General features: G+C 37.2%; 3 protein-coding genes and 1 pseudogene across 4 annotated transcripts; 2 read left to right on the top strand and 2 right to left on the bottom strand.

The window, feature by feature from the left end:
- Positions 1–706: 706 nt before the first annotated feature.
- On the bottom strand, positions 707–1,657 carry LOC308503811 (olfactory receptor 51H1-like; the record flags this gene model as incomplete). The annotated part of the gene is made up of 1 exon (XM_081063476.1): positions 707–1,657. The coding sequence occupies one exon, from the start codon at positions 1,655–1,657 to the stop codon at positions 707–709; it is 951 nt and encodes a 316-aa protein (XP_080919602.1).
- A 1,761-nt stretch (positions 1,658–3,418) lies between these two features.
- Positions 3,419–7,412, top strand: LOC308503421 (olfactory receptor 51H1-like; annotated as a pseudogene). Its single transcript has 2 exons — positions 3,419–3,447; positions 6,517–7,412. The product of its transcript is annotated as an olfactory receptor 51H1-like (transcript).
- An 8,644-nt stretch (positions 7,413–16,056) lies between these two features.
- OR51T1 (olfactory receptor family 51 subfamily T member 1) lies at positions 16,057–17,052 on the top strand (the record flags this gene model as incomplete). Its single annotated transcript, XM_081063529.1, has 1 exon — positions 16,057–17,052. Exon 1 carries the CDS (start codon positions 16,069–16,071, stop codon positions 17,050–17,052), a length of 984 nt encoding a protein of 327 aa, XP_080919655.1. The 5' UTR covers positions 16,057–16,068.
- A 7,063-nt stretch (positions 17,053–24,115) lies between these two features.
- LOC308503845 (olfactory receptor 51A7-like) lies at positions 24,116–25,051 on the bottom strand (the record flags this gene model as incomplete). The annotated part of the gene is made up of 1 exon (XM_081063515.1): positions 24,116–25,051. The coding sequence occupies one exon, from the start codon at positions 25,049–25,051 to the stop codon at positions 24,116–24,118; it is 936 nt and encodes a 311-aa protein (XP_080919641.1).
- Positions 25,052–27,619: the final 2,568 nt, after the last annotated feature.

Below are 27,619 nucleotides of genomic sequence, written 5' to 3'. Positions count from 1 at the left end.
TAATTTTACTTGGTAAAGTTTCTTGCTGGATTCTCTAGTACACAGCAAAATAGACTTTACGCTGGGTCAAAAGAGTAAAGGCAGAACACCTATTATTCTATTAAGTATGCGGCAGAAAACTAGAACTGTTATAAATCCATAAAGAAGTGATATTCCTTAAAAGAAAAGGTATAAATTAAGTAACCACAGATATGTCTGTTTTAATTTTATCATAAGTGCTCTTTACCCAATAAACACAGAAAGAAAAATAAATGCTATTTGATTCTGTAGCAGTTTACTTTGCTCTATTAAAAAAAAAAACACTGTTATCTCAGAAACCAAGCAGTGCTATAGAGCTTCAACAATTCTTATTGTAATTATTATTTAATTGATAGTTAAAGAAAAAGCATTACTTAACAGTATATGAAAAAACACTCATAAGTGTTATCTGGATTAACAGGTGATAATTTATATCATCACTGAAGCTCATCTCCAGTTTTAAAGAAGAACAATTATGATATCAATTAAATTAGGTTTTGTATGTGACACTAGACATCAAATTATATATATCCCCAAATGGAGTATATGTGGACCAAGAATGACCTGTGTTATATCTTTACTCACAAACCTTACCCACCCTTGCATTTTACCAGGTGTGCATAATTTGACTGCATTGTAACTGCTGAAAACACAACTTATTCTACATCTTACATTTAATTCCATTTCCCTAGGTTCTGTTCTTTCTCCTCTGGAACACGCCGATGATCCGCCTTCGTATCTGCTTGGTCTTCACACTATAGACAAGGGGGTTTAGAACAGGGGGGAGTAACAGATATATATTGGCCATGAGCATGTGCACTACTGGTGATAAATGCTTCCCAAATCTGTGGATCATAGTGACGCCAATGAGAGGAACATAGAAGAGGAGCACAGCACAGATGTGAGAGAGACAGGTGTTGAAGGCTTTGAGCCTTTCAGCTCTGGAAGCAATGCCCAGTACAGTCTTCAGGATGAACACGTAAGAAAAGAGAATGACGAGGGCATCCAGCCCCAATGTGAAGATGACTATGATGAGGCCGTAGAGGCTGTTGATGTGGGTGCTGGCACAGGCTAGCCGCATTGCATCTTGGTGGAGACAGTATGAATGAGACAAGATGTTGGATCCGCAAAAGGGCAGCCGCTTTATAAGGAAGGGCACAGGGAAGACGACACAGACTGCCCGGGTGAGGACAGCTATTCCGATCTTGCCAATGATAGTGTGGGTGAGGATGGAAGCATAGCGTAGTGGGTCTCGGATGGCCACAAATCTGTCAAAGGCCATAGACACTAATACTCCTGATTCTACCACTCCAAATCCATGGATGAAGAACATCTGTGTGATGCATGCATTGAAGGGAATCTCAGGGGCATTAAACCAGAAGATGCTGAGCATGGAGGGCAAGGTAGACATGGAGAGACTAACATCAGTCAGAGCCAAGATAGAGAGGAAGTAGTACATAGGCTCATGGAGACTATCATCTACCTTGATGACAGCTAGGATGGTACCATTTCCTAGAAGAGTTAGGGTGTAGAGAAATCCTAGGGGAAAGGCCATCCAAGGATTTTTATCTGGCATCCCTGGGATACCTGTCAAAATGAAACTATGGTGGTTGGCATGCGATGCGTTAGAATTCATCATGGTGTTCTCACTATCAGGTGAGGCTGGACTCTCCCATCTAGCTCATAGCTCCTAAATTGAAAACATATTTTCATATAAGACAGGTAAATGGCTTTTAAAATTATAAATGGAACAGCAGAGGCAAGAATGGTGTTAAAAACCTTCCTTCCTTTGAATTTAATTTGTTCGCCTGAAAAATGGATATAAGATTAAACCCCTAGTGTTTAGACAGTAAAACATTTGAAAATCTTTTAACAGTTCTCAAGGTCTGGCAGAAAAGAAGCAGAAACACCCCCGGACTTAATAGCATAGGACATTTTGCTAAATAATAAAAAACGCTAAACTCACATTACCATACACACTCATCTACACACGTTCCACTGTCTTCACAAACCCACACGTGTATAAATATGTACATTCTCATACACACACACACACACATATATACGTGTGTATGTATATTCTTCCTCATGTCTAGATAATCTATTTCACTGTATTTATAATAGCCTACATTTGTAAATAGACACATTAGTGGATAAAACTGTTCAAATTAATATTTAATCTTCACAAATTTAAAAAAATTATAATTTTCCATAACCTCATTTAAAAATAGCAAGGAACTGAGAATAAAAGTTATTGCCTCAGAAACAACCACACATAAGAATAGCCACTCACCAGATTTTTATTTTGAGAGTTTCCTAACTCACCAGAAACTTGCAGCACTTCTTGAAACCTCTTCTGTCATCAAACCAACATTTGACCCCTTTCAAACTTGCCTCCAAAACATATGAAATAATTATTTTCTTTCTTCCTTTTGTATAGCCAATCAACAGTACAGCCCATTCCTCTCAGTCTCCCTAACTAATGGTCCTCTATCCACCGGTGCCCCCTTTCCAGTAATTCTTCATTCTGTAGTTAAAATAAACTTTTAATAATTGAAATATGATTTATTCATCACATGCAAAAGCTCCTTTAAGGGCTTCTGTTGTACTTAGAACAGAGTCCCAAGTGCTTATCTTAGCCAGCAGGGTAAGGCATGATTCAGCCCATATCACCAACGCACACCATTTCTCTCCCCTTTGGTCTCTTCAATCCAGCCAAATCTGCAGTACTTAAGTTCTTGCATCTCACTAAGATTCTTCCTGATGTAGGGTTTCCACATATGTTCTTACCTGTTCTTTATGCCTTTCTCCACCTCCTGTATAGTTCCTCTTTGCCTGATCAAAGCCTATCTGTCCTTCCCAAGTAAGCCTTTTCCAGCTGCTCATCATCCTTTAAGATTCCTCAGTAAGCTGTTTTTACATTCTGGGCTTTTTCTTCTTATATGTAAATACAGTTAAACACCGCATAGAGTAGTTGTTTCATATCTGTCTCTCCTACTAGAAGTTTAACTGCCTAAAAAGAAAGGAATATTTATCCGTTCATCACCTAATAGACCATCTGTTAAGTGTATATTAGCTTTTCCGTATGTGTTGAATGAAGGAATGAAACAATGAATGAATGAATATGGATGATCAAATGTCATTCTTTTTTCCAGAAGTATTGCAAGCCCTCAAACTCCTCTGTGATCTTTTGCATGTGGGTTGAAAATCATTAACCAAGAGAAAAATCTGTTTTTCTAATAGGGCCCCAACAAAAAAAAGAAAAACAAAAACTTAAGTGAGGCGTCTTTGAGAGGTAGCATGGTGTCTTTTTTTGTCCTCATCTAGGCACCATCTTTGGAGAAAGGAGGAAGAAAAATCTCTAAAGACGTTTTGGGAACTTTGAGTCCAGGTGGGGAGGATGGGGGTGTGGTCGGTGCACAAGACCAGGTGGGCTTCCCTGCTTGTTCGCCTCCTTTTTCTCTGCTGTGTGATAGAATTTTCTGTTTGGGAGGCAACACTGCGAATAAGTTATTTTGCAGATTCTGATCTCTTAGACAACAGGAATCTATGAAAGATAGCGTAGTCCACTTACAAAGGTCATGTTGTGTGTAGCAAACAGAATTCAGGCCTCTCTCCCAGCAAATGACAATGCTTAGATCTAAACAAAGCATGCTGTTGTGGCTGTCTAACCCTTTGACTCACTTTGAGAAAGGAGCTTTTTTTATACTTTACATGCCAAGTGGGAGCCCTTGACTGCCAATCCCTCATCTCAAGCAATTCAGATGGCTTTCACTTGGGAAGAATCAATTGGCTCATCCTCACTACATGTTTTTCTTGGAAAGACTTGAAAAATCTTTGATATTCTCTGAATGAGTCCCCAGGGCCTGCTGAAGCACTGTTTTTCTATGGAAATCGTTGATTTTTCTTTTCTCCTTCTTTCTCATTGCTTTTCATTCTATACATGCAAATGGCTTTACCCCATCTTCTCCTTTTTTTCTCATTCCTTTGTCTATTCTCCATCTTTCTTCTCTTTGCCACTCTCCCTAGATTTTCAGCCCCCTCTTTTCTCTAGTTCCACTTTAATTCACATTTACTATTCCATCCAATCTTAATTTCATTCTTCTCTATGCACCAGATCCCCACCCCCCATGGTATATCTTCTTTTATTCCAAATAGCAATGTCTACATTTTACTTTTTTTCCATCTTTTCTTTGCTTCCTCCCACCCCGTGACACTATAGACTCTTCTCATCTGTCCTTATCATTTCTCTCACTAGAACTTCTATGAAGATTTAATGAAATAGTGTTCATACATAATCCAGCACAGGGCTTGCTACGTGGAGAGCATGTACAAAGATTTTAAGATTAATGTATACCTGTATTAAACTCTGTGTTCCAGTTCAGAATTCATTTGGCTTCTTTCTTTCCCTAAAACTAGCAAACAGAGCACTTAAGAAGACTTCTGAAACCTCCGGTGGCATCTGGAGCCATCATGATTTTACAATAATTTTGTAACTGCACTCGAAAAATCCCTTGAGGCATGTTATGTAATGCCTCAAGGGATTGCCTGGTAGAGTACCAGGAGTACTCTACCCTGATTTCCCTAAGAACGCCAAACTCTTTCTTCATCTGTTAACTGCCCTTTCTTCTGCCAACACATTTAAAATTTTTCATTTTGAATTTTCTTTTTTTAAAATTAAATTTATTAAGATGACATTGGTTAATAGTATTATATAGATTTCAAGTGTGCAATTCTACAATACTTTATCTGTATGTTGCATTGTGTTCAACATCCAATCTCAAGTCTCCTTCCATCACTATATATTTGACCCTCTTTACCCTCCTTTACCCAGCCCGACCATCCTACTTTCCCTTTGGCATCTCGTCAACTAAGTTTGAAGAAGACAGAAAGATCTACTTTAGTCTCATCTCAATGATGACATAGTGTTGTGATTTATCCTGAAACGGAGTTGGGGTCTAATGTTCTTTTTGGATTGCCTAGATGCTCTATCAGTAAAACAGAAGACAAAGTTCTTTAAATTTGTTGGACGTGTTTGGTTTCCTGGGTTGTTATTTCAATCTATCGAATATAATTACTTTCATTTGTTTCAATATATTTTTCTGTAATATTTTTTCATCAATGAAGTAATACTTAAAATTACAGAAACAGTTGGCACCTCAGTATGAGCCTTTGTGTGGTTAGTCCTTAAATTGCCCACAGACCCTCTTATCACCTCTTCATGCCCCTTTTGGTCTCATTTATTTTCCTTCATAGACATAGTTACATTATAACAGCAGAGAACAAAAGCCAGATATAAACAATTCTTATGATGATACTTTCTTTTTCAGGCATGATAGAGAATTATGACAGAAGATTATCTATTTATTTTCAATTTCTAAACTCATTTTTTCCACAGTGTGTATTACAACCTATAAAGAGACCACCTGTACCATAAACATTAAAAACTGGTGCTTTATAATAAATGTTTCTGCATATTTTTAATAAGACTTTTTCACTATGTCTAGACTATACCATGTGTTATCAAGAATGTGGGGCAATTGGTGATGTGAGTGTAAAGTGGTTCAGCTATATTGGTAAATAGATTGACGTATTCCCTAAAATTAGATACACACCTATTATACTGCCCAGTAATTCCTCTCCCAGATACCTGCTCAAACATGTTCACACACAGATTATATACTAACGTTTGTGGCAGCATTATTCATAATAGTTAAATACTGTAAACAATCCAAGTGTATATCAACTAGTGCATGGATAGATAAATATGTTTTATCCATATAATGACATACTACTCCGCAAGGAAAAGGAATAAACATGAATATATCCGGCAATATGAACAAAACTCAAAACATTATATTAAGAAGCCAGGCACAAAGCCAGACACAAAGGCAATTTATTGTATGATTCCATTTGTATGAAATTTCTAGTAAATGCAAACTATAAAAATAGAAATCATATTCATGGTTTCCTGGGGTCAGAGACAGGCCCAGGGCTGACCTCAAACTACCATCAGGAAATCATTTAAGGTGATGGGAGTTTTAAAACCCATTTGGGGTAATCGTTTCACAATGATAAACATTTACTAAACCTCTTCAAATTGTGTGCTTAAAATGGATAAATTCTATGATTTTTAAATTATACCACAATACAATAAGATAGATAAGTAAATAAAATAGCAATAGAAAAATCAGTAGTGAGGAAGGAACTATTTTATACTTTACTTGTGAAATGAGAGCCCTAGACCATTGCTGTAGTCTAAATAAGAGGTCATGGTAACTTTGCAAACATGGTAGGCATGAAGATGAAAGGAATTTGAAGTATGTGGAACATATTTTGGTTTGGACTCAATAGGCCTTGGTAATGGATTATATATAAGGAAGAGGAAAAGAAAGATCTGGAATTTTGGGCAACTGGGTAGATTGTGGTATGGTTAGTGTGATTTATTGAAGTTAACCATAATCAGAGAGACAGAAAAAGGTTGTGTTTGTTTTACAGAATCCATCGTGCTACTGATAACCACCAGACCTTTCTCTGACTGAGACTTCAGGAATGCCAGAGAAGGACTTCTGGGAGCCTTGCGTCTCTGTGTCCTTTACAGTACCACAGTCCTGGGTAATGTAATCATTTTTCTGTTATCAAAGTTGAGCAAAGTCTCTATGAGCCCATGTATTATCTTCTGGCTATACTAGCTGCCTCTGACCTCAGCACTAACTTCCATGCCCACCATGATCAGTGCACACTGGTTCAACTGGTGCTCAGTAACCCTTGATGCCTGTATCACACAGATTCCTTTTATCCACACCTTTGGGAGAACGAAGTCAGGTGTTTTGACGGCCATGGCCTTTGATTGCTTTGTGGCTATTCACTTCCTTTTCACTACGCTACTGTTCTCACTCATGGCGTCATCAGCAACCCTGGAGCAACAATTCTGTTGAGGAGTGTGGTGGCTGTGACTTTCCTCATCAAAAGGTTACCTTTCTGCCACTCCAGCCTCCTCTCCCGTGCATACTGCCTCGATCAACATGTCAGGAGTCTTGCCTGTGCTGACACCTGTGTCAATAGCATCTGTGGCCTGCTGGCTGTCATCTTCATTACTGTACTAGATGGCTGATCCTTTTGGTGTCTCATCCTGCCTAATCCTCCAGGCAGTATTGGGCATTGTTTCTTGGGAAGAGAGACTCAAAGCTCTCAACACCTGCTTCTTTCATATCTGTGCAGTGCTGCTCTTCTGCGTGCCTCTTATAGGCATGACCCTGATTCATCACGTTGGGAGGTATTTGTCACCAGTATTACACACAGTTGAGGTCAATATCTGCCTGTTGTTCCCTCCTATGCTCAGTCCTGTTGTATGCAGTGTTAGGACCAAGCAGATTTGGCAGCAGATTGTCTGAATGTTCTGTGGGGGCAGGATTGGCCCTTAATGGTGTCTACTACTTCTGTGCAAATGCAATCAAATCAGAGAAGAGTATCAAATGCAGCACTGTCCATAGAAATTCCTGCAGTGATAGAAATGTCCTGAAACTCTGTTGTTTAATATAGTAACCACTAGCCACACATGCCTATTGAGCACTTGAAACTTTGCTAGTGTAACTGAGGAACTGAATTTAAAAATTTTAACTAATTGAAATGTAAATAGTCACATGTAGCTCATAGCTACTCTATTGAACAGAAAATCTAATAGGTTATGACATGCCATTGCATAATAGTTTTGATGAAAGCAAGAATCTATCTTGGATAGCTTAATAAAGTAAGAACTTAGCTTCCTCAAAATGGTATATAAAAACTTTTTCAACACTTAGGTACAATAAAATTTACTATTTTTGGTATATAGTTCTATAAGTTTTGACAAACACATAGAGTCATGTAACCACTGCTGACACCAAGATACAGAAGTACTATATTATTCCCCCAAATTCCCTCATGGTGCCCCTTTGTAGTCAATCTCTCTCCGTACCCAATCCCTGGAAAATACTGATTTGTTATCTATGACTATAATTCTTCTTTTTCCAGGGTGTCATGGAACCCTAGAGTATATAGTCTTCTACATCTGGTTTCTTAGCATAAGGCATTTCAGATTCACCCATCTTGTGTGTATTAGTAGTTTATTCCTTTTTATTGCTGAGTAGTATTTAATTATATGCTCTGCTATTGTTTAAAATTTTTTCAAGAAAAATTCTCAGATTTTTTTTGCTCTATTATAATCAAAATAGCATAAATGCTGGCATTTGCTAGTATTCAATGGCAAACATAGCACATTTATTTATTTTTGCCTTTTGTGTTTATTTATATGTGCTTTGAATATTTTTTAAAAATAAAAATGAGATGTGTATATTCCACAGTTGGAATCAGGAGGGATTAATATTAAAAAGAAAATATCATGTGAAGAGTATGAAATCATGGTGCATTCAGTGAAATAGAAGCCTAAGCAACTCTACATATAGTTCAGATTTCAGTTTCAACCTCACTTTAGTTCAAAAGGCTTTATATACTTCACAACAACAGGGACACTTTCATTTTATTTCAGTCCATCACAAATTCTCAATGTAGTGCTGAATATATGGGGGCACTCAATATGCATTTTTTGAATTAATGAACGAGTGAAAAACTACACTAAGTGGTTTTGACAATTAAGTTCATGAACTCATCGTAGTAAAAGTACTACATACTTCATTGCTGACTATCACTAAACTCACTTTCAAAGTACTCCCCTTGGGAAGCTATGCACCCATCCCAGTGTCTAGTCATGCATTCAAAGCAATTTTGGAACTCTTTTTCTGGAATGACCATCATAACTGTTGTCGTATTACCCTTGATGTCTTGAATGTCATCAAAATGTCTTCCTTTCAAAATCTCCTTTACCTTGGGGTAACAAAAGAAGTCACTGGAGGCCAGACCGGGTGAGTAGTTATGGTGTTCCCATACAGTTATTTGTTTACTAGCTAAAAACTCCCTCACTGACAGTGCCATGTGAGCTGTTGCATTGTCGTGATGCAAGAGCCATGAATTGTTGGTGAAAAGTTCAGGTCATTTTCATCTTTTACACACAGCCTTTTCAGTACTTCAAAATAGTAAACTTGGTTAACTGTCCAGTTGGTACAAATTCACAATGAATACCCCCTCTGATATCAAAAAGTTTAGCCACATCGTTTTGACTCTTGATTTGGACTGACGGAATATTTTTTGTCGTGGATAATTGGCTGACTTCCATTTTGCACTTTGATGCTTTGTTTGAAGGTTGTGTTGGTATATCCATGTTTCATCACCGTGATAACATGGCCCAAAGCATCATCTTGCCTCTCCAAAAGGTCTTTGCAAACTTCGACTCTCCTTTGCTTTTGTTCATCAGTGAGCTCCTTCGGGACCATATTTGCACACACCTTTCTCATGCCAAGATTTTTCAGTTAAGATTTTTCCTAACTGTTTCTCTATCGATGTTTACTTGGTTTGCATGCTTCTCACAGTCAGTCGATGATTTTTGATGCACAATTCGATGAATTTTTGCAATGTTTTCATCAGTTCTGCTTGTTTCTGTCCGCCCTGACCTCTCTTCATCAGTGACGCGTTCTCTCCCTTGAGAAAAACGTTTAATACATTTGTACACTGCTATTTTCTCATGGCGTTATCCCCATAAACTTGGATTAACATGTCCCTGATTTCTTGCCAAGTTTAACAAAAAATTCAAGCTCAGACATTCTCCTGATGGCACACAAAAATATGCAACAAGAATAATAAACACCACTCAGAAAGATACCACTACACATTGACACAAGCACAGCAGTGAGACACTGATATACCTAGATTATGAAACCTTACCGAGCTGTTTGTACGGTGCTGCCAAAGTAAGCTCACAGTGTCAAGTTCGCGAACTTGTCATCTCTAAGCTTTATCAAGATCGATTTCATGCTTCTTAACCTCTTTCTATCATTTAACATTAATAAGTCTCACTCAAAATTTCCAGTCACTCATCTTTCTTGATGGGAACCAGTGGGAAGGGGCGGTGTTTATAAATGAATCTGAACATTACTTGTGTAACTTTATGGAGTTACTTAATCTCTCCAGATACTGATTGGGATAGGCAGCTTTGTGCAGTGTGCCTGATACAGATACAGTGAGAATATGGATAGAAAACATGTTTCAAGGAGTAATAAAAAGTCAGTGATTATTAGATATGGTCAGAATTATTTATTTCTTGCCTACTATGAAGAGGTAAATTCTGGTCAAATGAGGCTGAGACCAAATGTGGGTATGCAATTGGGAATCAAGCAATCTGTAAGATGGATAGATTGAGGACTATGATTTATAACCATATTTCCTGAGTATATGAGTGGAAGCAGTTGACCATAGAAGGTAGCATAGCATTATTGGTTAAGATCAAGGAAGAGCTTTTGGAGTGAGCCTTGGGCTTCAATATCAGCTCTGTAACTTGCTAACTTTAGATGGGGAAAGTTATTCAAAACTTCTCTGAGTTCCAATTTCCTCATTTGCAAAATAATGGAGAATAATAGTTAACCCATAAGCATGATAATAAATCTGACAATGTGTTTAAAGGGTATAGTGCTATTTTTGGCATATATTCTGAATTTATCAGATGCTAGTTTAATTATGCTTAGAAGGGGAATTGGGTTGCAGATGTGACTCTGTTAAGAGGATGACTTCTTAGGAGAAACACCTGGGTTAGAGGAGAGACATGGGAATGGCCAAGGGAACATTGAGAACTTTTAGGAAGAATACATATTGGAGCAGAGAAACAGAGGGTTGACTCTTTCTGCGCTCTCCTTATCCATGGCTGAGAATCTGTAGCCTAAGGCAGGTGAAGAGGAATGGTTGTAGTCATCTGACCCAGGCAGGCAGTTTTTGAAGATACCCATTAGTGTCAGCCCCCAGGGCCAGGGCTCTGCTCACAGCCTCTGATGTATGGGGTTTGCTTGGGCCCAGGAGCAGGATTTGAAGCTGCATCAGGGACATGTGTCTGAGCTGCTATAGAGGAACATATTCATATAGGTCTCATAACTCTTGCTCCAATCAGTACACTCCGTAATGAAAAAAGCTCTCTGTTGCTTGCTGACTTCATTAGGCTGCCTATAAATCCCCCACCCTTGGGAGATGGTTTAATTCCTGCTCTGTGATGGGATTGAAGAGAAGTTGATCGTGTTTCCCACTGATGAGAGCAGGTAAGATGAGTACATAAGGGAAGGGATGGAAGAAGAGGAATTAAAGAGTGAGGAATGCTAGAAGGTGGGAAGGGAGAAGAGAGATGAAATGACGGGAGCAGCAAGTAAGGTAGAATAAAGAAATGGAGAGTTGTATGGAGCCTGGAAGAAATTGAGATAGGGAGATGGGGGACATGAGGAAATGGAGGAAGAAAGAGAAAAGGAAATAGGATTCAGTACTCTCTTTATATGGCAAAGATTGTTCAAGAATCACTCAACATTATTAATTGAAGCTCTATTATTCCAGATCTTACTTTAGTAGCTCACACTGAGAGAAGAAAAATAGGCATGACGATACTGTTAAGAGACTCACACTTCAGGCAGATAAAGAAGATGATGCTTGTATATATAAATTATCAATATCAAATGTGCCTCATTATTAAGAGTCAAATGAAAGGTACACTCATGAAGTGGTGCAGAGATTTAGAAGCAGAGGGTAAGTTACAGATTAACGTGCCCTGAACCTGTCAGGGAAGTTTCCAGATTGTGATCAAAATAGATTTAAGTGTTGAGAAATAAACAGAAGGTAGGGATTGGTAAATGAAGAGGATGGGTCTATGCCATCATTGATGCCAGAATGCAAGGATGTTGGCCTTTGGGTTACTAAGTTATTGAGTTGGGATGAATTTAGCCTTCTGTATATGATTTGGAGGATGTTACCTTCTGCCTGGGAAGTCATATGGAGAACTGAAGACATAAAGCGTAGCTTCTTCTGGTTAGTGGACAGTGAAGAGAAAACCTTGATGAACTGAGGCACTGAACTTTTTTCTACAACTCGTTCCAGAGTGTATGAGCTCATTAGATAAGGAGAGAAGGCCTTCTGCTCCTTCTCCCGTCAACATGTCTTCATTCCATAGGAAACAAGTTCTCCACTAGTAAAATAAGCCATTATCTCCTGTCCTTCTAACCCTCACATCATGCAGTGTCATCTTTTTGTTCTTTATGAGACACGATCCAAAGAACAGAACATAATGATTGTCTGCTTTATGGTCATCTTATCTCTTAATTACTCTTCCATTCCAAAACTCCTTTCTACATACACTAACACATAGAGATACACACAATGCAAACATATGTGGATATTCACGTATTTTAACTTTAATTTTTTTATTAAAAAAAATTTTTAATTAGTATTTTTAAAACACACATGGACTGACTTCACAAAAATTCTTCTTTAAATAAGCCATGAGGACATTGTTCTCCTTTCACTTATTTCTCATCTTTATTCCTGCTCCAAGTCATATAGATGTACAATAGAATATAAACAATTATTATATTTTAGAAGAAGGAAATCATACTTTCCCACTGTTAACTTCTCTCATAAGCCTGATTTCTCTAATGGTCTATGGCTTAATGAAGAATAATGGACTAGGGAGCTGGTAAATCTAGTTTTGAATTTTGAATCTGTATCTATTTTATCTTTAATATACTATTTTACCTTGCCAGGTAAAATAGTAATTTCCTTTCTTTTAAATAGGACAAACATCTATATCAAATTTTCCTGGGATTATATAAAATTATCCATAAATGGCTAGCAAATGTTGACATATGCAGATTTTAAGTCTTTTCCTTTTTTCTTAACCCTCCTTCTTCTCCCAGTCAATGAGAGGATGATTACACTGCTTTTGTTCCCTGGTGTCTGGGGAAATTATTTCCCTCTGGCTCATCCTTCTCTCAAAACTTCCAGGGTCACCTAGTCTTTATTTATTCCTGTGTTATCTATCATCTATCCATCCATCAATATATCTAATGTAAATAAATTATTAGAGCTTTTATTATGTACCAATAACTGTGCTTGTGGTCACACAGCAGCCTAGCCATTTGTCCCGCCTAACCTTTCCCTAAGGAAAGAAGAATTTGTGAGACTGTGCCTCTCCGGGATTGAGTTTATAATATCCTGAGTCTCTCCATCTGGTCTTCAGGAGAAGGGTCTGCAGTCAATGATGAGTAAGATGCCTCAAGGGAGGGCCAACTCAAGCCAGAAGGGACCACCGTTGAGACCCCAATGAGCTGTTATAAGAAATAATAGGAGGGAGCCTTGCCCCTCCTTCCTCTTGTTCTTGTGGGAAGCTGCTGCTTGCCTCTGCTGTTCCCTCTCACCTTATTGTGAGAGAGGCCCATTAGAGCGTTAAAATCAAGCTCTTTCTGCTCAGCTCATGAGACAGTTTCACCGCAAGAGACTCTCTCCCCCAGGGTGGTGCATTCCGCACCTTAATCATTTTGGGACGATACGCTTCGGCTGCTTTGGGACAAATAATTGGGTATTGAAATTTTTTTTTTGAAATGGTGTAAGAGTTTCACAGACCCTGCCTCTAATCATGTGATGTTCATTGTTTGTAATCAATAAATACTGTCAGTGACCCGATTCGGGGCTCCAGTCTCTTGAGACTGCGAGTCCCTTGGCCCTCTGTGATTTAACTGTATATGAGTCTCTGTCTCTTTATTATAGTTCAACCCTCGCCGCCTCCTTCGCCTTCCTAGGGCTTGTGTTGTGCAGGTCGCAACATGTGCTTATCTCTGGAGTAAATGCAAAGATGAATACATATGTTTTATATTCCCAGAGAGCCAGCATCCTAGAAGGAGAAATAAATGTGATCAAGCAATAAGATTTTAGCACTATAAAAAGTATATATAAAATACCAGTGGAAGACAGTCAATAGAATGAGTGATTTTGCATTGCAGAGAGATTCCTTGATAGTTAATACAAAGAAGGAGATTCACTCTTAATATCTGTGTTTATCAGGTTGAGAGGAACAATGAAATAGAAACCTTAATAGCCTGTTTTCCTGTCTGGCTAGTCTCCTGTTTCCCCATGTAGTAATTGCCTTCCATTCATATGTTGCTTTGGCTTTTCACATTATTCTTTCTACTAGGTTGAGAGAATTTTGAACTCAGAAACTGCTTTTTACTTATTTCTGTCTTTCTGGCCATCTTGTACAGTAACTGGCATTAAAAAAGTCATTTAGAGTCTGAATGATTGATTTAATTCAGCATGTCTAATCCATATCTCATTTGGCACTAGTTTTCCTGATGTTCAGTGTTATATCTCAACCATATATAATATAATAATACTAAATATTAGCAGAAAAAGCATCAGTCTTTCCCCCCACCCCAGAGTAACAAATGATTATCACCATATTCAGTAGACTGAAGGAGGGAGAGAAAATTGGTAACAATCCCTCATATTTCTCCTTATATAACAACTGGCAGTGTCTGGTACTAGCAAATTCATTATATCTATTCAGATACAAATTTCTTGTATTTATGCAGACACAAAGGTAGAAAGCCTTAGGCTACTGAAAAATAAGAATACTTATGGCTGGCCATATCTGCACAACTGGGCTAGGTTATATCATTCTTTATTACCTCTGTGTTGATAACTAAATGTCCTAAGTAAAAATTTAAAAATCAGCAGCGATGACACCAGCACTCCATAGAAAAGTCTGGAAAGAAATGCAATGGTTATCTTAAATATAGATTACAGATTTTGCCTTCTCTTTGAAACCATCTGTTTTCTTTGCTGTTATCATTCTGTGGACTTTCTCACCTAGTGAATTACTTGATATTCCAATTTGTAATGTTTCCTCAGCCTGCCAGTCCCTGAGTAATTCTGTTTCATTTATTAGTCGCAACCCCATTTATGCTTTTTGCAAAGTCATTCATCACATGTTGCTAAGTGCCTCCCTGCCTTTTGTATGGGTGTTTTATTTAGGCTTACCTACTACCCTGTTTTCCTGAAAATAAGACTTAGCAGGACAATCAGCTCTAATGCGTCTTTTGGAGCAAAAATTAATATAAGACCCGGTATTATATTATATTAACCGGGTATTATATTATACTATATAAAACACACTCATATTATATTAAAATAAGAGTGGGTCTTATATTAATTTTTGCCCCAAAAGACGCATTAGAGCTGATTGTCCTGCTAGGTCTTATTTTCAGGGAAACACGGTATACCTAGTTTAGGATGCCTCAAGGCATGTATTCCAAAATGCTGTTTGGAATTTTTTTTACAGGTTTCATTAGGGCAGTCAACTCACAGTAGGTTGGTTCAAAGTCACATGGTTGATATCCATGGGAAGTAGAAACAAATACTCCAAGGTGTAACATGGAGAAAAGAAGAGCAAGTGCCATTATTTCAGTAGACCTAGAAAAGTGCAGAGAGAAACATAATTAGAGCACAAGATAAATCTAAATCCCATACATATGTAAGTGAAGAAGGGAGGAATTATAGGAACTATTCCACTATAGGAAAAGGAATAATGAAGCCCTGATACAAAAGAAGACTTCCAATAGAGTCTACTAGAAGAGGATGGCCGATGATACCTCTGGATTCAATATCTCAGACCAGCTTCCAGCAAGGACATCATGGAGCTTGCTATTACATGTGTCCAGTGGTCTTACATGCTTCTCCATTATTTCTGGTTCAAGTTATTTGGCTTGGAGACTTAATACAAAGACACATTGGTTGTCATTGTGGTAGCTGTGTTGTTTTGTTGGTGTGTGTGCATGTGTGCAACATAATACTATAAGCATTTCATATTTCAGGTCAGGGCCCTGGGCAGTAGGGTCAGGATGAGTTTAGAGAGATTGATGGTTATAATTAGGACAGGGTAGATGGAAAAAAATGAGGCCAGGTTCTGACAAGAAAAATTCAAGATACTGTGGAATTATGTGATAAGTGCCATAATTAGTTTGGGGGTTTTGAATAAAGTGGAACAATTGTGTAATTTGGGAAGTGTTTATAAAAGTGTCAGGGTTTGAAAAAAGCCTGACCAACATGACCAACATTCTCATTTTTGTCTCTCTTTTCAAGGTGTGTCCTCAACCCACCATGGTAATTTTCAATAACACCACCACCTCCTCCTTGAACTTCTTCCTCACTGCATTCCCTGGCCTGGAACTCGTTCATGTCTGGATCTCTATCCCTGTCTGCTGTCTCTATACTATTGCTCTCTTGGGAAACAGCATGATCCTGTTTGTCATCATTGTTGAGCAGAGTCTCCACAAGCCCATGTACTATTTCCTCTCCATGTTGTCAGTTGTTGATTTATGTCTGACCATCTCAACCCTCCCCACTGTGCTTGGGGTTCTCTGGTTTCATGCCCGGGAGATCAGCTTTAAAGCCTGCTTCATTCAAATGGCTTTTGTACATGTCTTCTCCTTCCTGGAGTCCTCGGTGCTGGTAGCCATGGCCTTTGACCGCTTCATGGCCATCTGTAACCCACTGAAGTATGCCACTGTGCTCACAGACACGATGATCATGGTCATTGGACTGGTCATCTGTATACGGCAAGTTATTTTCATTTTTTCCATGTTTCTAGCTTTGAAGAGTACATCTTTCCACGGGGGCCAGGAACTTTCCCACCCATTTTGCTACCACCCAGATGTGATCAAATACTCATATTCCAACCCCTGGATCAGCAGCTTTTTGGGCATGTTTCTTCAGCTCTACCTGACTGGCACTGACTTATTGTTCATTCTTTTCTCCTATGTCCTCATTCTCCGTACTGTCCTGAGCACTGTGGCCCCTAAGAAGCAGCAAAAAGCTTTCAGCACTTGCGTCTGTCACCTCTGTGCTGTTACTATTTTCTATGTTCCAATGATCAGCTTGTCCATTACACACCGCCTCCTGAACTCCACCTCCAGGGTAGTCTGCAGCATTCTGGCCAATGTTTATTTGCTCTTACCACCTGTACTGAACCCTATCATTTACAGCTTGAAGACCAAGACCATCCGCCAGGCTATGCTCCAGCTGCTCCAGTCTAAAAGTTTACAGGGTCCCAATGTGAGGAGACTTAGAGGAGGGTGGGACTAACGGGGGGAAATTGCTAGTACATAAATTATATTTAAGTAGGAAAGGGGTTTGGGACCATCTCATCCTCAGACATTTTTGTTACTGGGGCAGTTTCAATTGTATCATAGGTGCAGAAAGAAGAAAATGATTTTCCACTAATCTTATCAAAAGTTAAAAAAGAAAACACTGCACTTCAAAGCCAAATTAATTTTGTATATGTTCTTCAAACATTTAAAACAATTACATGGACTCCTGTGCACATTAAAAGCACAATAATATCATTTTATTCCAGTTAAACAATTTGATTATCTGCTTAAAAATGGTAATTCTTAGACAGACAAAAAATAAATGGCAAGAATTTTATTTTTACGTTCAGCTGAACAAAATCGCTTATTTCTGTGGTTAAATGTCCTAGGAGGCAATAGAGGTTTTTCTTTGAGCTGGTAAATGGAAAAGGTACAGATATGCAGAAAGGCATGCAGGTAGAAATTTGTAACTTAAAATTCTAGGAAACTCTTGCACACTGATTTCAGTTCTTAGAGTCACTTCTAGAGAGCCCTATGTCCTTACAAATGCACTCCCTGAACATCTATCTTTTCTTTAATCCCCCTTTTCCTTCATAAAGTGAAACTTTCACAGTAATAATTGCTATTTGTTATATTCCAGTGAGTCCAATATATAAAAATGACACATTGCCTTGTTATTTTTTCTGTTGCCGACACAGTCTAGCACAGTTCTGATTCTGATTTCTCAATCCCTCTTCAGCGTTTACTCTGCCTCAGGACTGCACCTGTTTTTCTATTTGCCCTTGTTTCTTGAATTGTTCATTTTCTCCCTTGCTGTTAGGTTCCTTGACCTTTTGGTATATTTGTCACTATAGAATTGCACAGCAACCTTGATGCTTTCATAGAAAATCTTTGGATGAACTTTATCAATGATATTTGTTTTGTGGAGAAGTAGCCTCAGTAAAGGATTGATAGGATGTAGGGAGAATGCTCCTAACTTGTCTTTCACACACGGAGCTATGAAACTTTTGTTCCATTCAGGATAATTCTGAGCACAGTGGACCAAACCGATAAGCTGATCTGAGCCACCTGTCTCCGCCCCCCTACATCAACTTCCTACTCCTGGCAGATGGGGACTACCACTCCCAAACTCTGGTTTGCTTGTTTCAGTTTTCTGTTCAACTCAAGCACTGACAACTTTGTGACTCTGTTTTGCCCAAATCCCAAGCCCCTTTTTTTCTAATCATTAACAACAATATCCATGTTTTTGCTAAAGTTATTTGTATGATTTCCCTTTTATACAGCATATTCAGGTACCTTTGATATCTCCTTGGTTGTGTCCCACACACAAGAATGTGTGGCAGAAGCCAGCATTTTAAGTGGAGAATAAACAGTGTGGGATCATCCAGAAAATAATGCAGTTTGGAAACAAAATTCAGTTTTTCAGACTCTAAGGCCAGCATTGCAGCCAGAATATCTCTTGGCCTTATGCACTTTGTGGTAAGTCTTTGTATTCCATTATACCACAGTTCAGCATTTCAAATTTCAATTTTCCATTCTCATGTTATGGCCAAATAAATATGTCTTTAGTTCTATCTCCTTCAACAGGATAACATACAATTACTATGCAAAAGTTTGAGTCCCAAGATGCATCTAGTTTCTAGATATCTTGTTCCAGAACAAGGATTAAGGATAGAAGCCTTCTTGTTAGTCAGTCAGTCTGTTAGTAAGCCCAGAATAAAACAACCAGAAGAGATTTAAGAGACTTTATGAATTCAGATAAGGATTTTAGATATGTGATTTAGCTAAGATTAGAGGTATGGGGATGGGCAAAGAGAACTATCACAGAACTGACTGAGCATATTAGAAATGCTAAATGAGGTGACACGAAACTCTCTGAGGATTTTAGGGGATGATGTAAAATGCCAAACAATAGTTCTCAGTATTCATGTTTTTGAGCCCAGACATTGCTGTGCCTAGAGGGAGAGGAAGGATTATACAGCAGCTAAGAAAGGCCAGTGGAGATGAACTACGAAACTGGAAAGAAGAGACAATTTCCTGTAGAAAGCATCACACTACATCAGAAACTCTGAACCTGAAATCAATCTGTGGCAGAGCAGACATCTCACACCACACGTAATCTAACCAGCCAAACTTTTCCTCATCAGTTCTTAGTAATATCAATGGCTCTTTAATTGTTTCTTTGGAAGACTTTTCTAAATGTTTTCTTCCTTTTCTTTTCTTTTTTAGATCAACAACTCTATTCACAATTAATAAATTGAAAACCATGTGGAAAACAACTTAAATTTTTTTTTTCATAAGTTTGGTGCCAAAACTTATTGGCAGCAAAAGCTACACGAACTGATGTGACTATATTTATGGTCATTGTTTATTCCACATTGAGTGAATACTCACACGTTTCACTTCAGAAATATAGCTGTGCTTGAATACAGGGTAATGCCTCAGGGTTGTAGGGTCTTGTAAAAGTATGAAAAATTTTGAATTCAAAGAGTTATAAACAATTATAGGTATGTGTAATCATTCTTCCAGTTTTATGATGGACATTATATAAGGCAGTCTGCCATGTGTATGTTCATCTTTTATTACTCCAAATATACTTTTCATATCTGGCTCAAAATGCAACTCAACTGTTCAATACAAAAACATTTTCATCAGTGTACTTCATCCCTATAATAACTATTAATAGGACAAGAATTTGTGCTTTTTTGTTAGTTCAAGGAATGTATGGATTTAATATATTTGGAGGTTGTTCTGATTATAAATGACACACATATACACCTGTATAGTTACACACACATACACTGTATATTATTAAAATCTTGTGATTGTAGAGAAATTTAGAAAAGTATTAAAAAGATAAAAATCATTCATAATCCTATTAATAAGAGATTATATGATATATGATGTAATCTTTTTTTAGTAAGCCAATATATGTGAACACACACATACATATTTATAAACTAGGATAATAGTGTGTAGTCAAATGTACATCTTATTTATATTGATATTATTCATTGTTTTTATTAAATTATATTTTATATTAGACTTTACTTCCTCCAGGAAGCTTTCCTTTCATTCTCCACTACAATATGCGAGTTGCTATTCATTTATTTGTGTTTTCTTATATGTGCTCTTAAACTTACCATACTTTACTCAGCAAATTTAATTATTTATTTACTTCTTTTCCCCACCGCCAACTGTAAGCTCCTTGGTAGTAGGTCTATGTTGTATGTTTCATTTAATCCTTAACATCTAATGCAGTGCTTAGTAAGTACCACTCAGTGGTTGATGCTGTGTTGCGTAAGTAAATAATATTTGATATTATTTGTATATCATGGTTAATGTTACCATTTCCTATTATTTAACATTTCAGTAGTTTACAGTATTTTTATCATAGAAAATAAAACTTGATATATGTTCTTATAACTACATATTTGATCACACCTATGATTATGTTCTTAGATCCCTAGAATGTAAATTATTAAATTTCGAAGGAGACAAAAAAATGACAGTCTAGTGTAGGGGATGAGGTTGTAGGCTCTAGATTTAAACTCAAGCTCCTAACACTATATTTCTGTGTCCTTAGAAATGTTGTTTAACTTCTCAAAGCTTTCACTTCTTAATTTACAAAATAGAGGGAAGTAGTAAAATCTACTTTCCTACATACTTGCAAAAGTTAGTGGAGTTAATACAGGCAAATTTATAGCCCAATGAACATATTCTATGTTATTATCTTCTAAATTACAACTATTTAAATGTTATTTGTATACCTAATTGCTTTTCAATAAAAACACATAACACTTTTCCATTTTTGTTATTTCCTTAGAAAATTGTTCCCATCCAGAGATAATTTTTTTAGTTATTTTTAAGTGAATTTTAAAATTATGTTTGTACTTAATTCTTAATTTATTTTTGTTTTTGTGTGTGATAGATCACACAAATATGGTTTTATAAATAGATTGTAATTTTTTTCTAACACTATTATTTAAATAATCAATTTTAATTGATGTTCTGATATTCCTTAATTATATATAATTTTCACATTATGTATGGTACTTTGCTGTGTGTTTATTCTATTTCTTTGTTCTTCCCATTGATTTCTTGAGCAAACTACACACAACTTTATAACTGTTTAATAAACGTCATTATCACATGAAATGTTATTACAATTCCTGTTTATTTTTATCTTACGTTCTCCAGTTTACTCTTATAAATCTATTTTTAGAGTTACTTTGGTAAATTCTCAATGAAACGTTACTGGAAGCTTGATTGGAAATACATTAAACCTGTATTATAATTGAGTAAAACATACAAATTTTAGTCTATTTACTCTTCTGATCCAGAAACAACATTTATTCACATCTTATGACTTGAGACATTTTTGTCTTGTAAAGATTTGAATTTGTGAGTTGAGGGCAAATACTAAAAGGAGGATAAGTATTCTTCTATGTCTCTTTTGGACAACCTGTTTCCTTTTTCTTGTGCTTAAACAGGACATGACCTGTTTTTCAGGTCAACTTCTTTGACTTAAAATTTACAGTTATTCCTTACTGAATTTGGCAATAGGTTTTCTATGATTCCAGACATTCCATGTACTTGTAATTTATCATCATAGTCTGAGTTTTTAAAGGCTTTTTTGTTGCTGTTGTGACTTTTTCAAAAACAAGTTAAGAAATGTGTCAGACTACTATCCAGTTATAATTTATATATACTGCGCAAGTACTGGAGATTGCCAACAAATTTGATGTGTCCAGTTCTTTTGAGAAAACAAAATTCAAGTAGGAGAGACAGACATGTGAACTAATAATTATAGCATGAAAGATTGTCCCTCCCTTCCTTGATTAGGCTATGGATTCTAGACAGGGTCAGCTATTGAACAATAAGAACTCAGTTAAACTCACCTGAGGGCACAAAATATATAAGAATATTTGTTTATCAGAGAACAACTTCTTCAAAATGGTTTTTTGAAACAAATAATATTAATTACTTGTGAGTTCACTTCAGGCAATAAAACACTGAAATGTGTTACCGGTAGTTTTCTCCCAATTCACAGAATAAAGGTTTTAAGCGTTGGTTGACTTATTCTAAATTTTATGTTTCATATGTTTGTCTGCTATGAAGTACTCACAAACAACAGATGAACAAGAAACAAATGCATTTTACAGAAAATACGAGGTGTGATAAAAAACTGCAGTGAATGTTTTTCATAAAGGAATCCTACTCAGCAATAAAAAGGAATAAACTATTGAACAATGGGAAACTTGGATGAATTGCAAAGGCGTTATACTGAACTAAAGAAGTCAGACTCAAAATATTCCTACTTGGAATATTATTCAGCTATAAGGAAGGAACAAACTATGATACACCTAACAATCTGGATGAACATCCAATAAATTATGCTGAGTGAAAAAAAGCCAGTCCCGAAATGTCACACACTGTGTGATTCCACCTGTAGAACCATCTTGAAATGACAAAATTAGAAATGAAGAATTAGTAGTTGCCAGGGGATCAGAAGGGGCTTGGCAGGGAGGGAAGTAGGCATGGCTATAGAAAAGCAAGTGAGGGATCTTTGTGGTGATGGAAATGTTCTGTACCCTGATGACATCAATGTCAATGTCCTGGCTGGGATATTTCACTATAGCTTTATAAGGCATTACCATTGGGGGAAACTGGGTGAAGGGCACACGGGACCCCTCTACATTACTTCTTACAACTGCATGGGAATCTACAATTATCCCAAAATAAAAAAGTTTAATTTACACACAAAAAAAAAATCCCCCCAAAAAACCACCAAAAAACAACTACGGTGAATGTTTAAATTAAAAAAAATTGTTACAGTAAAAGACGCATTGCCATTAACCCCCCTCAAAATAATCCCCCTTGTTCAAGCACACTTATCCCATTGTTCTTGCCACTTTCTGAAGCAGTTCTGGAAGTCCTCTTTTGTGAGTGTCTTTACTTCATCCTCTATTATGACACCTCTCCATGTTACACATTGCTTCTGGTATGGCAATTTCCATCAAATAAAAACATTACAGTGTGTCCTCACCCATTTTATTCACGGGATCTTGCATCATAGGACTTCTGGCTCTTCCCCAAAGTCAAAATGATCATGAAAGGAAAACATTTTGAATCGATTCCAGACATCGAGGCCTCCACAACAGAGCTACTAAAGACACTCATGAAAGAGGATTTCCAGAACTGTTTCAGGAAGTGGCAAGAGCGATGAGATAAGTGTGTTCAAAGCAAAGGGAAGTATTTTGAAGGGGATTAATGGCAATGTGTCTTTTACTGTAACACAGCTTTTTTGTTTAAACATTCACCATGTTTTGATTACACCTCATAATTTGAGATAGCCAATCATCTTTAGTTTGCTATTTATGTTTTTCAAATGGAACATATATACATATATATTATTTTATATTGCTTAATATATGGTTCTATTTTCTGCTAGTTTAAAAATATTTCTAGTTTGTTTAATGCAATTGACTATATCATAGTTCAAAATACCAAGTACCTACACAAACATGAAAGCCATTATTTTAGAACATATATTTTAGAGTAGTTAAGAACATCAATGCTTTAAAAATCACTGTACTATTAGCTTTTCCATTTCTTTCCAATAACACAATATCTGTTCTCCTTTTAGTAACTATAAGTTCTTGGAATCCTGTTGTAATATAGATAAAAAAATATGGTCTGCCTTAAAGAATTTTATAAGAGAGTTTATTATCATAATTCAAGGCTAGGGGAACGCTTAAGAGAATCACTGGTTGTCCTTATTTGATTATTAAAAAAAGAGCAAACAATAGACTCCTTTCACTTAAATGGGAAATCAAGAATTTACATGAAATTGACTGAAGACCTTTCAACAAATACTGTATTTCTGAAGGCTGCCTGAAAGAAAATCAGGAACTGGATAGGGGTAATATCCTTTAGCTTCCAGGTCCTTTAATATTCAGTCTCTATAAGGGGGCACAATCTTTACTTCCCTGTGTTGTAAACAGTATAACTATTCTCTAATCATGGCTGACTCTGCCTCACTTATTCCCATACCTTTATTTTAGACCAAATTTCCCCAGAAGCTTCTTACGAATTTGCCGTGTCTTCACACAGTATACAATGGGGTTCATCAGAGGTGGCACTAGCAAGAAAATGTCAGCAATGAGGATCGTGGTACTTGAGGATTTGTGATTGCTGAAGCGGTGCATAAAGGCCAAAGCAATGATGGGCATGTAGAAGATGAGCACAGCACAGATGTGGGAGACGCAGGTGTTGAGGGCCTTGAGACGCTCCTTATGGGATCCAATTCCCATCACAGTCTTCAGGATGAATACGTAGGACAGTGCAATGAACACACTGTCCGACATCATACAAAGGGCAACAAAGAAACCATAGTAAAAGTCAACTGTGTTGTCAGAGCAAGCTAGGTTCATGACATCCTGATGGAGACAATAGGAGTGAGAAAGTTGGCTTTTCTTACAATATGTCAAACTTTTGAGAGTGAAAGGAAATGGGAGCATTAAGACCATGCTTTTAATGAAAAACACCAGGCACATCTTGGTAACTCTGGCATTGGTGAGGATAGAGTTGTATCTCAGAGGGTTCCGTATGGCCAAAAAGCGGTCAAAGGACATGACCAGGAGCACTGAGGACTCCATATCTGTGAATCCATGGATAAAGAATTCTTGAGCAAAGCAGGCATTTGGAGAAATTCCTGTAGCATTGAACACAAAGGTCCTCAGCACAGTGGGGAGGGATGAGAGGGACAGGCCCAGGTCAGAGATAGCCAACATGGAAAGGAAATAGTACATAGGTGCATGGAGTGAGGGTTCTGTCCTGATCACAAAGAGGATGGTGCAATTGCCGAGGATGGCCACCAGGTACATGAGGCAGATGGGAATTGAGATCCATTCATGAACATGCTCCAGTCCTGGGATTCCAATCAGAACGAAAGTGGTGATCTCAATTTTAGAGGAATTGGCAGTGTGCATGACGAATCAGTTGGAAAGTATTCATTCCCAGACGCTTTTAACATAGATCTATTATGCTCATCTCTCTCCTTTCAGCACTTTTGTCTGAGACATAAAGAAAATACAATTTTGAGAGATTTCTCATATTAAAGAATACAAGTATTTCTTGCCTAACCACTGTGCTGTATACCTGAAACTAATATAAAATAATGAATGTCAACTATAATTAAAATTATACATATGTACTTACTTATATATATATATGTGTGTGTGTATATATACACACACACATATATTCCCATATATACATATATACGTGTATATACACACACATATATATACATATATACATATATATATAAACATATATATATATATATGTATATTCACGGGATATAAATAAGGAATATAGTCAATGGTATTGTAATAGCTATGTATGATGTTAGACAGAAGGGTAGTAGACTTGTTGAGATTATCCCTTTGTGAGTTGAGTAAATGTCTAATCATTATGTTGTTTTGTATACCTGAAACTAATAATAAAAAAAATTTTAAAAGAATAAGGTATTTCTTCTAAACAGACAATTGCTAATAGACTCAGATAATGTTAATTGACAAAGAAAGCCAGAAATGTAGATTTTATCTTGATAAATCACAGTTCTCTATAAAGTTCACAGAAAAAATACCCACATAAAGAGCAGTGACTTGCAAATAAATTCCTCCTTTACTACTAAGCTTTGCCCCTCCCTAACCCGAAGCCAATGAAAAGTTTTAAACAGTCAGGTTGAACTACAGGATAACTCTTTTTCTTTGGTCCCTTTGAGCCTAGAATCTAAAAAAAAAAAAAAAGAAAGAAAGAAAGAAAGAAAAAAAAAAAAGAAGGAAACTGCAAGAATTAGATTTTAAGAGAGTTGATGATAAGTGGTTCCTCCAATTGCTAGAATGCTTTGCTCCAAGAAATTTTCAGACCAAGACTGGAGCTTCTAAAAGTGATTTTACTCACAAGATCTCCATAGCATTACAAAGGAAGGTCAGAAAACAGGTCACGTGTGCTTGACTGTTAACCCTCTCTTATAGTACAGTGAAAAATCCCATGTGTTTATATGGAAGACAGAATGTCCTTAAAAATGACTAATCCACAGCAGTATTCGCCATCCTCGAGCATGGTAGGAAAGAAATGATTCTTGGACTTTCTCTATAGTCCAGCCTAGATTATCATAGACATAGAGTGGCTTAGTCAACCAAACAGTAGGCCAGCCATGGTGCGTGGTGATGTTAGAGACATAGTATGTTGGTGATGAGGGAGATTGGCATTATCTGAATCTATTATTTTTTTCTGACACCATAAGATAAATAGTTGTTCTGTAACTGAGTTAACTATGTACCTTTGAGAGTTTTCTCTTTATGGAAATACGTTCAGGAACAGTGAGGTTCCAAGATATACAGAGCATATCAGTTTCTACCCCTTTTGCCTGGAAACAGTGAGGGTTTAAATGAGAGGCTCAGGCTTTGTCAGAGGACTCTTGACAACAGTACTAGAAATCAAAAATACAAGCTTTTCAACTAGCTGATCCTCCAGAATGAGACACTAATGAGTTGTCATTAAGGACCAGTCCTCTTCTTGGAAACTGAGCTGCCTTCCCCAAAGGATAAAGCAGTGGTTATGTCATGATCTGGGTAATGGCCACTATTTCACCTCTAAAATCCCTAGCATGAAAGTACACAGAGCTCCTTTAAGATTGTTATTAGCTCTTTGGCAATTCTCCTTCTTCTCCTTCTCCTCTTCCTCCTCCTCCTCCTCCTCCTCCTCTTTCTTTTCTTCTCCTCCTCCTTCTTTCCTTCTCCTTCTCCTTCTCCTCCTCCTTCTTTCCTTCTCCTTCTCCTTCTCCTTCTCCTTCTCCTCCTCCTCCTTCTTCTTCTTTATAAAAGCTCTTTGGTAATTCTAATTAAGTCAACTCAGCAGCAGCTTGCTCCTTGAAGTCTCCCATCCTGAGCACTCCAAGCAGAGTCTATGCACCTCCACCATAACTTGCCTTCTAACTCTTACAGTACTGCAGTGATCCTGTGATTTGCTATTTACTTGTCTGCACTACCCTGTACTCCTCCTTGTAGTACTTCCTTTCCAATTGCATATTTGGCATAACTAGGTTGTTGCCTGGTTTCTATTCCAAACTTCTTCTTTTTACAACTTGAGATCATAATGTCATATCATCTGCCCATTCTTCCAAGACTAAACTCCTCCTCTGTGATTCTAGTTTAGAGGCTAAGACTGTTATCCAAGGCCTGACTTGGAAAGTTTGCGTTCTGATTCTTTGGCTAGACGGATAAAAATTAGCCTTACATGAGGCTAGTTTTCCTACTTCTCAATCTCTACCTTACACAGATTCCCTATCTAGCATTTTGTCTAACTGTATGAATAACTGGATGTTTTCTAACATGAATCATGGATAGGTGAAGTAAATAGTCATAATGGGTGGCTAAAAGGAGATTTAATGCATTCTCAATTTTCGTAGCTTCTTCCCCAAATTTAAGTTGAATTCTCCACTTGTTAAACCTTTTTTAATACCTTTTTTTTAAAGCCCCTCCTATATG

This window comes from Rhinolophus hipposideros (assembly GCF_964194185.1).
Source record: "Rhinolophus hipposideros genome assembly, chromosome: 10".
NCBI classification, from domain to species: Eukaryota; Metazoa; Chordata; class Mammalia; order Chiroptera; family Rhinolophidae; genus Rhinolophus; species Rhinolophus hipposideros.
The sequence above is the reverse complement of the archived record's forward strand: the minus strand, read 5'-3'. Positions and strand labels throughout refer to the sequence as shown.